Here is a 10,956-nt window from a genome sequence, read left to right on the forward strand (position 1 = left end):
CGGGAATAATGAAAGAAAAATTGTGTTTTGTGGCATATTCAAAGGAATATTCAGTAAACTGCTTAACATGTCCATTTTGCCCAGCTTTCCTTACAACAGAACACAGATTCAACCCCAAGCGAAATTTTTCGGGGATAATGAACATAAACTCATGCCATCTCTTTCTATTCATCAGCTCTACTCTCTCACACGCATCGATGAACTTTTACACATCTCTTTGTTCATTGTGCTATATTTGAAGAGTTTAAAACTGATAGATGACGATTCATGTTCATGAACTAGTAGTGGTCAAATGGTAATGGTGTAATGTTTGCACCATGATCGACATGAGTTCAATTCCATTTTTATTGTTTTCATCGATGATTTAAAGTTTTGATTTCTTTTTAAAACATGCAGCTCCAGTAACTTCAGACCCCTTTACTCATTGTTAGAAATGCGTGTTTAATAGTCAATCTATTATTTTTATTGTTTTATTTATTTCTTTTAATTCATTTAGTATCAGTACCCCTTCATACAACAAAACAAGCAAATAGCACGATCATGAATAATAATATGGTGGCGCAATTGGCAAAGTGATTCGAAGTAGAATTAGCGATGTGGTTGGTAGCATCAAGGATGAAGCATGAGCATGAATTGGAATATGAGGGAAGGGAATGAATCCGAATGTTCATTTCTATTTTTAGCTCTTTTTTGCATGGGTTCATCCTTCACGTGTATTCACTATCCCCGAAAATGATCTGTATTTCGCTGGTCTTTTCGGGGAAAATTCGTTAACGAATTATCCCCGAAAAGACCAGCGAAAACCAGCGTGGTCGGGAGCTTGGGGCGCGATGAATTCAGTTGTCTAGGTAGGGGAAAGCGGGGCAAAATGGGCACCCTCTATTTAAGCATTATTTGACCACCAAGATACTTTTCAATGCTCAAAATGTATTCATTAGAACATTATATTAACGCCATGTAAGTTTCATACCCCTTACATAACAAATAACCAAGAAAAATGCAAAATAAAGTTTAGTAGCATATTGATGTAATCTCAAATAGCCAGAATTGCTTAAGCAGCTCATTTTAGCACACTAAAGATAGCTGCTCTAATTTGCCTTTTGCAGTAGATAAACAGCATCAAAGTTTTAGGTGGGTCTTTCAAACAGCGCCTAAGCAGCTTCCTTATGCCACGGTGCCAGGGATTATTTTTCTTTGTGTTTTATTTTCAAGCAAGTGTCATCGATGAAATAAACAACAAGATTTTTTTCGTTTAAACACATGTGTATATTTTTTAATCCTTTGTATTGATGAATTACACAAAATTTTACACAATTTACTGATAATTCACAATCACTTCACTCAATATTCATTCTTCAATTAACGAATAGCTAGCTTGTGCAGCAGCAATGAGATGATTGCCGGCGTCAGTCTTTGACACTTTGACAAGAGCCACCTTGTACCGACGACATGCAATAAAAAGCTATAAAGTTCCACGAAGTTCAGTACCCTTTCTTAACCAGCCTTCAAGCTCCATCATGAACCCTACACATAGTGCTAATCAGCCGCAAAGTTCCAAAGAGTACCATGTGCCTGTTAAAAAGCTCCATAGTTCCGCAAAGTACCGTCTATCTCTTAATCAGCCACAAAGTACGACATCGGAACGATTTTTCTTAAACAGCCCCAAATCAGCTATAAAGTACGAGCTGGCTATTTGGGATTTTTGCCACTTCGAAAATAAGCTCAAACCAGTGTCACAGGGATGCGTTGAAGTTTTACATGATATATTTTTAAATACAGGTGTCCCTCGAGATACGACTGTATTTGGGACCGAAAAAATATCCCAAAGCAAGGCGTAAGTCGAAAAAGTCGTATGTCGAATATCTGTCAATGTTAAGTTTATAACCGAAGTTGAAAAGACGAAATCTATGCTATTGTGATTTTTATTTGCAACAATGTTTGATAATGTATTAATTTTACAGCAAAAAAGCACGAAAAGGATAATTGAGTGTTTCTAATAGACTGATGTACACAAAGGTTATCCGTGTAAAAAAATATTCGACCGCATGTCCTCGGCGCGGACCAGTGTGTTTCGAGAAATGTGCCGCAGATTCAGCATTGCATCCGATGAATTCAGGTATCATTAACGATTTCAATCATCATACCGCAATCTTGGCTTTGGCTAAGACAGATTCGGGAAGGGGTCCCGCGGTCTTGAGATAAAGTGTGAAACCCTATAAAAATATTCGACCGCATGTCCTCGGCGCGGACCAGTGTGTTTCGAGAAATGTGCCGCAGATTCAGCATTGCATCCGATGAATTCAGGTATCATCAACGTTTTCAAGCATCATACCGCAGTCTTGGCTTTGGCTAAGACAGATTCGGGAAGGGGTCCCGCGGTCTTGAAATAAAGCGTGCAACCCTGTAACCGAACTGTTCGAACGGCGCGATTCTCGTTCATTGTACACATTGCTAACTCTCCTTGTCGGTTGGGGAGTCAGTTGAAACGAAAATTAATAAAAAATGATTATGCTCAATCGTACCTATATTTCGGACTTTTTTTTATTTATTTAAAATGTTACAGAGAACAAATTCAGTTTATTTTACTGTAATGCTTCAAAAACCATCTACTCATATCAATTCCACCTGCTTTTCTTCTTTCGCGGCATTGTATCAATTTTTGATGTATGGTTTGAATCAGATTTTGACGACGATTCCAACCCTGGTTGTGCTGGTTTAATAAAAACACCACCTTCCGGAACGGTATTTTCCCAGGTTCGATCGCTTGATGCTTTAAACTGTGCATTATAATGAGCGCGAAAAGTTTCTCGCATTGCCGATAAACGATCAGTAGCAGGACCCTTCGATGACCCCGGCGATGGTCCTGAAGGATCCCCGTCTTCTACAAGAACCTTTGAAGCATCTAGTGAACGATTCATTGGACCACGCTGAATTGCCCGTTGGCGGAACCCTAATCCTGCACCACCTACATTTAAATTCTTTCCTTTGTTCGCGTGTTTAAAACGGCTGTTCCGAAACCATGAACTTTGCATTGCCAGTTTCATCAAATCTTCCGGCACATCTTGATTTGCTCCTTCAAGATTGCGTACCAGATGCCCAGAAAATTCTTTGTCCTTGTCGGTAATTAGAGTATACGCCGTACCTTTCTCACCGGCGCGTCCAGTGCGGCCAATACGGTGTGTGTGAGTATCGATATCACGAGCAATATCGTAATTGACTACTGTTCGAATGTGTGGAATATCTAACCCGCGAGCTGCCACATCCGTGGCTACCATGATATCGACATCTTTCCGTTTAAATCTGGTGATAACAAAATTTCGTTCTGATTGGTCCATATCTCCATGAAGTAAGACGACATCATTATCCTTCAACCGCAGATTATTTGCGGTTTCTTCTGCATCAGCTTTTTTAGTTACAAATATCAATACACTTCCCTCAGAAAGCATTTTTACAAGGTTCGTTAACAACCAGTTCCACTTGCTTTGTACTGTTGGTAAAAGAATAATACGTTGCGTTACATCAGAATTTGCTTCCCCCAAGTCACCGTGAATTATGCGAACGGGATCGGTTAACACATCGCGTGCAAGTTTTTCCACACGTTTTTTGAAAGTAGCACTGAATAAAAGTGTCTGCCGATCAGGTCGAATATGGTTGCAGATCGAACGAACTTGAGGCTCAAATCCCATGTTGAACATTTTGTCCGCTTCGTCCAAAACCAAGTATGTCACTCTTTGGAGATTGGTAGCTTTAATTTTTACCATATCTATCATACGACCAGGCGTAGCAACTACTATTTCCGCCCCTTGTTCGAGCGCCTTGCTTTGTTCCCATTTAGAACCCCCTCCATAACAACAACAAATGCTTATGTTATATACCTTGCCAAACTTCTTAGCTTCGTTGTAAATTTGAAGTGACAATTCTCGGGTCGGTGCTAGAATCAATCCAATAGGCCCATCACCGGGACCTAACTCACGTTGGTCCATTATGTGCACCAGCATCGGCCAAAGAAAAGCGGCAGTTTTACCACTTCCAGTTTTGGCTATACCAATTATGTCTCTTCCACTCAAAGCAGCTGGAATCGCTTGAGCCTGTATTGGTGTAGGTGTACTGAACTCTGATTTCCGAATGGATTTCATCAACGATTCATCAAATCCGAAGTGAGCAAAACTGGTGACAGGATGCGGTGGCATTGGGCCGCTTACTTTTACACCGAGTGTTAGACGCAAGTCCTGTACTTTTGCTTGGGACAAATTGACAATGTCTTCGTGAGGGATGTAGAAATTTTTTTCAAACTTCAGATAGTCAATCTCTGTATGATCAATTGATGGCAACGGGTCAATATCCCGTCGTCGTTGTGGAGGAACTGGATTGCCATCTTCGTCATAATCCATTTCTGCATCAGATCCTTCGTCTATTAAGCCAGCGTGAGGATTTTCTTGCATGTATCTGGCGAAAAAATATTTGATTAAAAAACGCAATATTACAAAACATATGCTTAAAATCCTTCTTAAGACCTGTTCTTACGTACCGATAATAACTTTCTTCGTCATCTTCATCGTCAATATCTCCTCGTGTACCTTTTTTCGGTTCCAGATGAGGTTGAGGAATTTTATTTTTTTCCATTTTAACCTGCGCTTCAATACCAGCCATAAATGCATCCAAAGGATCTTCTTCATCTTCTTCATCGGATATATTTTTTGGGATTTCCTAATGATGAGTATTGGGGTAGTAAAAAATAACTAGAATTCAGTTGAAGTGCACAAATAGATTCCAAAACACGCGATTACCATATCAGACACTGAAATTATAGCCTAAATCATATCCCTTCAGCCAAAATTACATAAAAATTGACTATTGATGTTTGTTCTCTGTCTGTATTAATAGCATATGTCGGGGATAACCTTAACTTACGTATGGTTTCGAACGAGGGAAGATGCGTGAACTTACATCAGCGGCTGTTGGGCTTCCAGGAGCGGGAATATATTCTAGCTGTTGAGTGGCAGGTTCGTCGTCTTCGTCAAAATATCTGAAAAACAAAACAAGTTCATCAACATACAAATTATGCAATTCAACATGATTACTTACTCGTCTTCCGTTCTGCCTCGGCGTTTAACAATTGAATATTGAGAAGCGTTGGAATGCTGATGTAAAGATTCCATAGTATGATAACCGTGCTTTGAAATTCCAGAACTATAATTACATGGCTTAGGTAGAGGTGCATTTACTGGTCTCCCGCTCAACGAACTAGGGGGGGGCACCGCATTAAGAGAGAAGCTACGGCTTTGATCCTTCGCATTTAGTTGCTGCTGAACTACGTGATTGCGCCGCACTTGAAAACTAAAATGACCTCGATTTGGATGCATCTTCCCGTCAACGAAAGCAATGAGTACGATGTATTAGTGAGATTGTTTGATCAAGAATGTCCTTCGTATTGGCTCTCAGATATTAGCTCAGATATTAGGAAAATCGATTACAACTAGATGACAATTTCTATCTATACAAAGGTGTATAAACAAAGTGGGTAAGGAGCAAGGTGGATTAAAAATATCAGGTGGTGGATTAGGGCCTTTGGAGGGTCGCCATAGTTGAGGGACTTTACGTCATTTTTGAACCGTTAACCATTGGTTTCCGCACACTAAGCTTAGCAAATAGAACAGATTTCTTTGTTATTATGTGCATTTTTGTGTGTCTATTGATTTTACCGAAAAAATGAGATATATTAACAAAAGATTTGATGATTTGTTTATGCACGAAATTTAAAATCATGTGAGTGAGAGTTCTAATCTCGCGTAAATTGTCCATGCGGCTCGTCGATAATAAGGAATCAATGTGAAAATTGAAAAAATAATGGTTTTCTTAATTTTTATCTCCAAAAATGTGGAATAAAACAAAATAACACACTTTAATCCATGTTTTAATGTTTAATAAGAACTCGCAAAGTCCAAAATATATTTTTAAAGAATATTTAATCGAAAAAATTGGGTAGATAAATTAAATGTACAAATTTATTAGATGTAAACAAAGTTTGAATCCTGGGGACCTTACGTCAAATGACGAATTGTCAAAATGCCACCACCTGATATTTTTAAATCCACCTTGGGTAAGGAGGTTCCAAGGTGGAATGTAGAGGAGGTGTTTCTTACCGTTCAAATAGACATAGAGCGACAACGTCGCGCGCGACGAAAAATAGCTCAAAATTTCACTCCGTGTAGATCAAAGTAGCTCATTTGACTAAGTCAACCAACTTATTTTATATTTGAAAACACACCAAAATAATTTAAAATGTGCTCAAATCTATTCCAGTAGTATATAGTAGCATGTAGGTTGACAGGGCCAAATGAGTTACTTTGATCTACGCGGAGGGAAATTTAGAGCTACTCTTGTCGCGCGCGACGTTGTCGCTGTATGTCTATTTGAACGGTTATGTCAAGTCGTTAATTGTGAATTTGTTCTGAATGACTTCGCCTTCTATTTACATACACCTTAGCCTTTAGCAATAGTTTCGCGAGCACTCCTTAGGAATAGCTACAACGAATTATTTGGAGTTTCGAAGCCATGAAGCCTATTGTGGTCGCAGATGAAATGTTTCCTGAAGGGCCTGGGCCTTTCATGGACTTAGAAGAGGTAGGTGATTCTCTTGAAGAATTTTCAAAAGAACATATTTCAAAGGTATTCAACTCTTAATCACCAGGCAGGAGGATCTTCAGGGTTGTTGATGGACTTAGCCGCGAACGAAAAGGATGTACATTCAGACTTCTACAATGGTGCGACTATCATTAAACGAAAACTAAATTGTTCGATGCATTGTTTGCGTTTTTTCACTTTTTTTTTTTATTCTTTATTGCAGATTTCGAAGATCTGTTTGATGAAGATGAGGAAGCACAGATGTAAAAATGTTTTATACGTAGTAAGAAATGGTACTACCTTAGAAGTCTTTGAATCTGTTAAAATATAATGGATTAATTAGAGTTGGTAGCTTTCATTCTGAGATTCCAGGCAATCAAGACATTGTTTTGTTTAAGTCGTGCTCAAAATAATTTTCAGTCGGACTCAAAATCAAACTCAGCCTCAACGCACTGGTTTCCTGCCACAATGTTTACGCTTTTTATTTAAACTGTCGGCCAATTTTCGAGCGTTCAACTGATGAATTCTGACTGTATATTAAGTCATTTTTGCTCGCCTTCCTTGTTGTTTCTTTTTTCCCCCTCCCTGCTAAAGCTTTTTTCTCCATGCTTATCAATTCCGGTCTTGCGGAATTCTTTGTTTAACACGTTTAGCCCGGTGGCAGGCCCTGTGGCTTGTTTGCTAAGGAAACAACAAACAACATTCTTTACTCGCATGAATAGCAGCAGTGGGCAAGTAAAATAATGGTGTTCTTAGAATTGGTGTGGTTGATAAAAACCTCACCCCACAAAAAAAATCGTTTGATGGGCGCGCTAAAAGTATTCGTCCATCTAGCTTTTTAAATATTTACGCTGGACAAACACTACGTAGACGTGAATTAAATTTATCATTATCAATCTGCTGGTGACCTCCTTCTAAATCAATGCATTTCTGTTGTTTCAATGGCACTTCAAGCGGTCAGAGAGGCACTTAAGGGGGGAAAGTTAAATGAATCGAGCATGATGACGAAAATCGTATCTTAATCCTATGTATAACCTATCCTACCCATTTTTGAAGGCTACAAGGCATGTGAGAGGCCTCATTCGTTCATTTGATCAACGTTTGGCCATTTTTTCACACTAATTGTGTGACAAACTGCCTTGTAAGCAGCCATCCTTGACGTTGAATCTAACGACAGAAGCGGTTTAATGTCCAACAAATCAAATATTACTCAGGAATTAGTGAATTTTATGTTAGCCAATAAGATCAGGAAAATATATGGGTCACATTTGGTTGATGGGTCATGCTGCATTTCATCGTAGCTGGTCATGTTATTTCTTGAATGACTGAGTTGTTACAAAAATGTTTTGTTTGAATAATACCATACGCAGAAAGTGGCCAAATCTGGTAAGGAGCATCAAATAACTCAAAAAATAATTTCAAACTAGGCTCTACTAACATATGACAACAAGTTTAACTCGTCAAGGTCATACGGCCACCGTCTACTGTAGCGAAAACAGTCTACTAAGATGCAGCAGCAAATCTCGTTTAACGGTAGCACCATGGTGTCATGATACCAGGGTTCATTGAGGAAAGGTGAGCTAGAAAAATGATTCAAATTGATAGAAAAATAGATTTGGAGACATATTCTTGCAGGTTTTAAGTACTTTGAGTCCCAGTTCTGAGAAATTTTACTTAAATAGTACCACATGTTTCAAGGTCAGCCGAACGGGAGAACACACAGAGCATTGTCATTTGCCCAAAACAACAAACCTACTGAAACTATACTGATGAAAACGATTTGGAAGACTCTCAATATGATATCAATTGCTAATTTTTCAATGGAACTAGGCCACGTGATTCGGAAATACAATATTTAAACCAAAGATTAATTGGAACAAGTCTCGTAGGATGCGGGAGTCAAAATACGCCCTTTTTGAGGTTCAAATGAGTTATGGCGTTGGTCAAGTTGTCAATAATAGTCATAAATGCAATAAGAAACAAGATAAAAACATTTTTTGATTCCATAGCCTTTGTTGTCTTACGCATATTACGCCAAAGGCTAATAGACGAATACTTTTTGCGCGCCAATCAGACTTTTTTTTAGTCTTTTAATTAATTTAGTTGTTATTGCACTACAGTGGAGCGCCGTTTATCCGGGTACCTTTTATCCGGCTTTCCGTTTATCCGTGCTGTTGAGAAATGACAGTTCAATACAAAAGTGACATTGGGTTATGAGGAGGATATTTGAAAAAGCGGTTATAAGAGCACATTGTCATAACAAAAAACAATATAATTCATGGCAAATTTTAAAAATTTTCTTTCGAAAAACATGAAGTTAATAAAAACTGGGTTATTTTATCAAAAAATAAGAAAAAATTCCAAAAAATAACCAGGAATTGGTGATAAAATATATGATTTGACTCATTATCCGTGTTATTCGCTTATCCGGGCGAAGCCATGTCCCGAGAAGCCCGGATAAACGGCGCTCCACTGTATTTAAATGGTTATTTTTTACCAGTAAGTGTGTATTGATAGTTCTTTTATCAAACCTCATCATTGCGGCCATATTTTGCCTTTTTTTTGCAAAATATTCAGCTACACGAATACTTTTTGGACTGACTGTACCTACACAGAAAACTTTTTTTACTGAACTTCAGTAAAACTTTACTGAATTTTTTTAACTGAAGTTTCAGTAATCCTTTCAGTAAAAAGAATGTTTACTGAATCATTCAGTAATGTCCGGTGCTCACCAAAATGACAGCTCGTTTACTGAAATCCCAGTAAAGCCATTCTCATGTTACTGACTTTTCAGTAGTTGGTAGCGATTAAAAAATGACGAAATATTTCTTTTAAATTGAGTTTTTATTTATGCTTAGAGATTACCAGTTCCTCAATTCATGTTCATACATGTTTTGTGTTGTTTTGTAAAGTTTTTATACTGTATTTTGCCGCTGCAAGTGTAGATGGTTCAGTATGCGCTCACAGACACCACGAAATTTCAGCTAGCACAGTGGATTGTAGCAAACATTTTACACACCAACACGGATGCCAATTGTTTTAAATTAATACCCTAAGCCAAAATATCACCTGAAATTTCACCAGGGTGCCTGTAAGCGCCTACAAAATCAAGTTTTCGGTTTTCTCTTCTACCAAGATTTTCTAATATTTGTCGAGGCTTCGGCACGGATTGTTTGTAAGTCTTTACGCGGCTTATTATTCTTATCTTCTAAATGTTCTGTTATTTCATCAAGGATAGGGCCTCGTTGTTCGATACCGTAGAGCAGTGTAGCAGGAGCGAAATGTGTAGATGAATGTATGGTGTTATTAAGATCGTACTCTACGGAATGAATTTGAGAAACCCAATCAGAATAATCAGAATTTTGTGAGAGTTTGCTCAAAATTGGCCGTATTACACGGTTCACTCGTTCTACTTGCCCGTTGGCTTGGGGTGATGCAGTAGCATTTAATATATGTGTAATACCTCGAGACGACAAAAAGTTAGCAAATTGGCCGGAAGTGAAACAGGTGCCACGATCGCTTATGATGCGCTTCGGTCGACTATAGTAAGAGAAGTATTGGTTAAGAGCATTGCATACTTCCCTTGCACCTGTAGATGCAGTTAGATAAAGTTTGACCAATTTTGTGAACGCATCTATAACTACTAATATATACTTCTTTTTCAACAAAGATGTTGGTTAATGACCTAAGCGGTCGATGTGAATAGTGTCAAATGGTACAGGTTTTATGGGAATACTGTGCATATTTTGGTTGTTGACCCTTGCAGAGGCAGAATAGTAGACACATGTCAAGCAGTTGTTAATGAAATTATGAACCCTTGTTTTCCTATTAGGGAACCAGTAGTTCTTATCAATTTGGTTACAACGCTTGATTACACCAAAGTGCCCAATTTTGTCATGTACAAATCGGATAAGATTATTCACCATTTATGTTGGAACATATAAATTTAAGGTGTTAGATGGCGACACTACTCCATCTTGCAATGCGTAACCATCCACCGGGTTTAATTCTCATTCTGTTTTTAATGCTTTGATAGCGGGGTCTCGCGCTTGAGCCACACAAAGCAGAAAATCTAGATCCACCTCATCTATTGTGGCAACGTTCTCAATACGGCTCAGTGCATCTACATGAGACATAACTGTGCCTGGACGATGCTGTATCGTATAGTTGTATTCCTCCAAAAATAAAGACCATCGTGCAATCTTAGCAGAGGCGTTTCGGTTTTTCAATGTTTCGACAAGGGAGTTACAATCAGTAACTATTTTGATAGTGTTACGTTTTTCGGGTGGTTCGTAATATCATACGTTAAACAACACGCGTTTACTTATACAG

General features: G+C 38.4%; 2 protein-coding genes across 7 annotated transcripts; one reads left to right on the top strand and one right to left on the bottom strand.

Moving 5' to 3' along the window:
* Positions 1–2,523: 2,523 nt before the first annotated feature.
* LOC1267690 (ATP-dependent RNA helicase DDX42) lies at positions 2,524–5,506 on the bottom strand. Of its 6 annotated transcripts, none has more exons than XM_061658677.1 (5): positions 5,201–5,506; positions 5,086–5,141; positions 4,948–5,026; positions 4,529–4,707; positions 2,524–4,446 (listed from the first exon to the last, which is right to left on the bottom strand). In XM_061658677.1, exons 1-5 carry the CDS (start codon positions 5,219–5,221, stop codon positions 2,616–2,618), a joined length of 2,166 nt encoding a protein of 721 aa, XP_061514661.1. In that variant the 5' UTR covers positions 5,222–5,506; the 3' UTR covers positions 2,524–2,615. The 6 variants fall into 6 exon arrangements, with proteins under 6 accessions (XP_061514661.1, XP_061514662.1, XP_061514660.1 ...); XM_061658678.1 differs by having other exon boundaries at positions 4,529–4,739; positions 5,201–5,342; XM_061658676.1 differs by having other exon boundaries at positions 4,912–5,026; positions 5,201–5,342.
* A 945-nt stretch (positions 5,507–6,451) lies between these two features.
* Positions 6,452–6,968, top strand: LOC4578440 (COP9 signalosome complex subunit 9). Its single transcript, XM_001230368.2, has 3 exons — positions 6,452–6,624; positions 6,692–6,764; positions 6,848–6,968. Exons 1-3 carry the CDS (start codon positions 6,556–6,558, stop codon positions 6,889–6,891), a joined length of 186 nt encoding a protein of 61 aa, XP_001230369.2. The 5' UTR covers positions 6,452–6,555; the 3' UTR covers positions 6,892–6,968.
* Positions 6,969–10,956: the final 3,988 nt, after the last annotated feature.

This window comes from Anopheles gambiae, chromosome 3 (genome assembly GCF_943734735.2).
Source record: "Anopheles gambiae chromosome 3, idAnoGambNW_F1_1, whole genome shotgun sequence".
In the NCBI taxonomy this organism is placed as follows: domain Eukaryota; kingdom Metazoa; phylum Arthropoda; class Insecta; order Diptera; family Culicidae; genus Anopheles; species Anopheles gambiae.

Bases quoted from the DNA above. Each gene is read 5' to 3' on its own strand.
- LOC4578440 (XM_001230368.2), top strand. From the start codon at position 6,556: ATGAAGCCTATTGTGGTCGCAGATGAAATGTTTCCTGAAGGGCCTGGG. The intron at 6,625-6,691 runs GTAGGTGATTCT...CTTAATCACCAG, and splicing joins CTTTCATGGACTTAGAAGAG to GCAGGAGGATCTTCAGGGTT. The intron at 6,765-6,847 runs GTGCGACTATCA...TCTTTATTGCAG, and splicing joins ACATTCAGACTTCTACAATG to ATTTCGAAGATCTGTTTGAT.
- LOC1267690 (XM_061658675.1), bottom strand. From the start codon at position 5,363: ATGCATCCAAATCGAGGTCATTTTAGTTTTCAAGTGCGGCGCAATCAC. The intron at 4,708-4,911 runs GTAAGTTAAGGT...ACTCATCATTAG, and splicing joins TCCCTCGTTCGAAACCATAC to GAAATCCCAAAAAATATATC. The intron at 4,447-4,528 runs GTACGTAAGAAC...TTTTTTCGCCAG, and splicing joins GACGAAGAAAGTTATTATCG to ATACATGCAAGAAAATCCTC.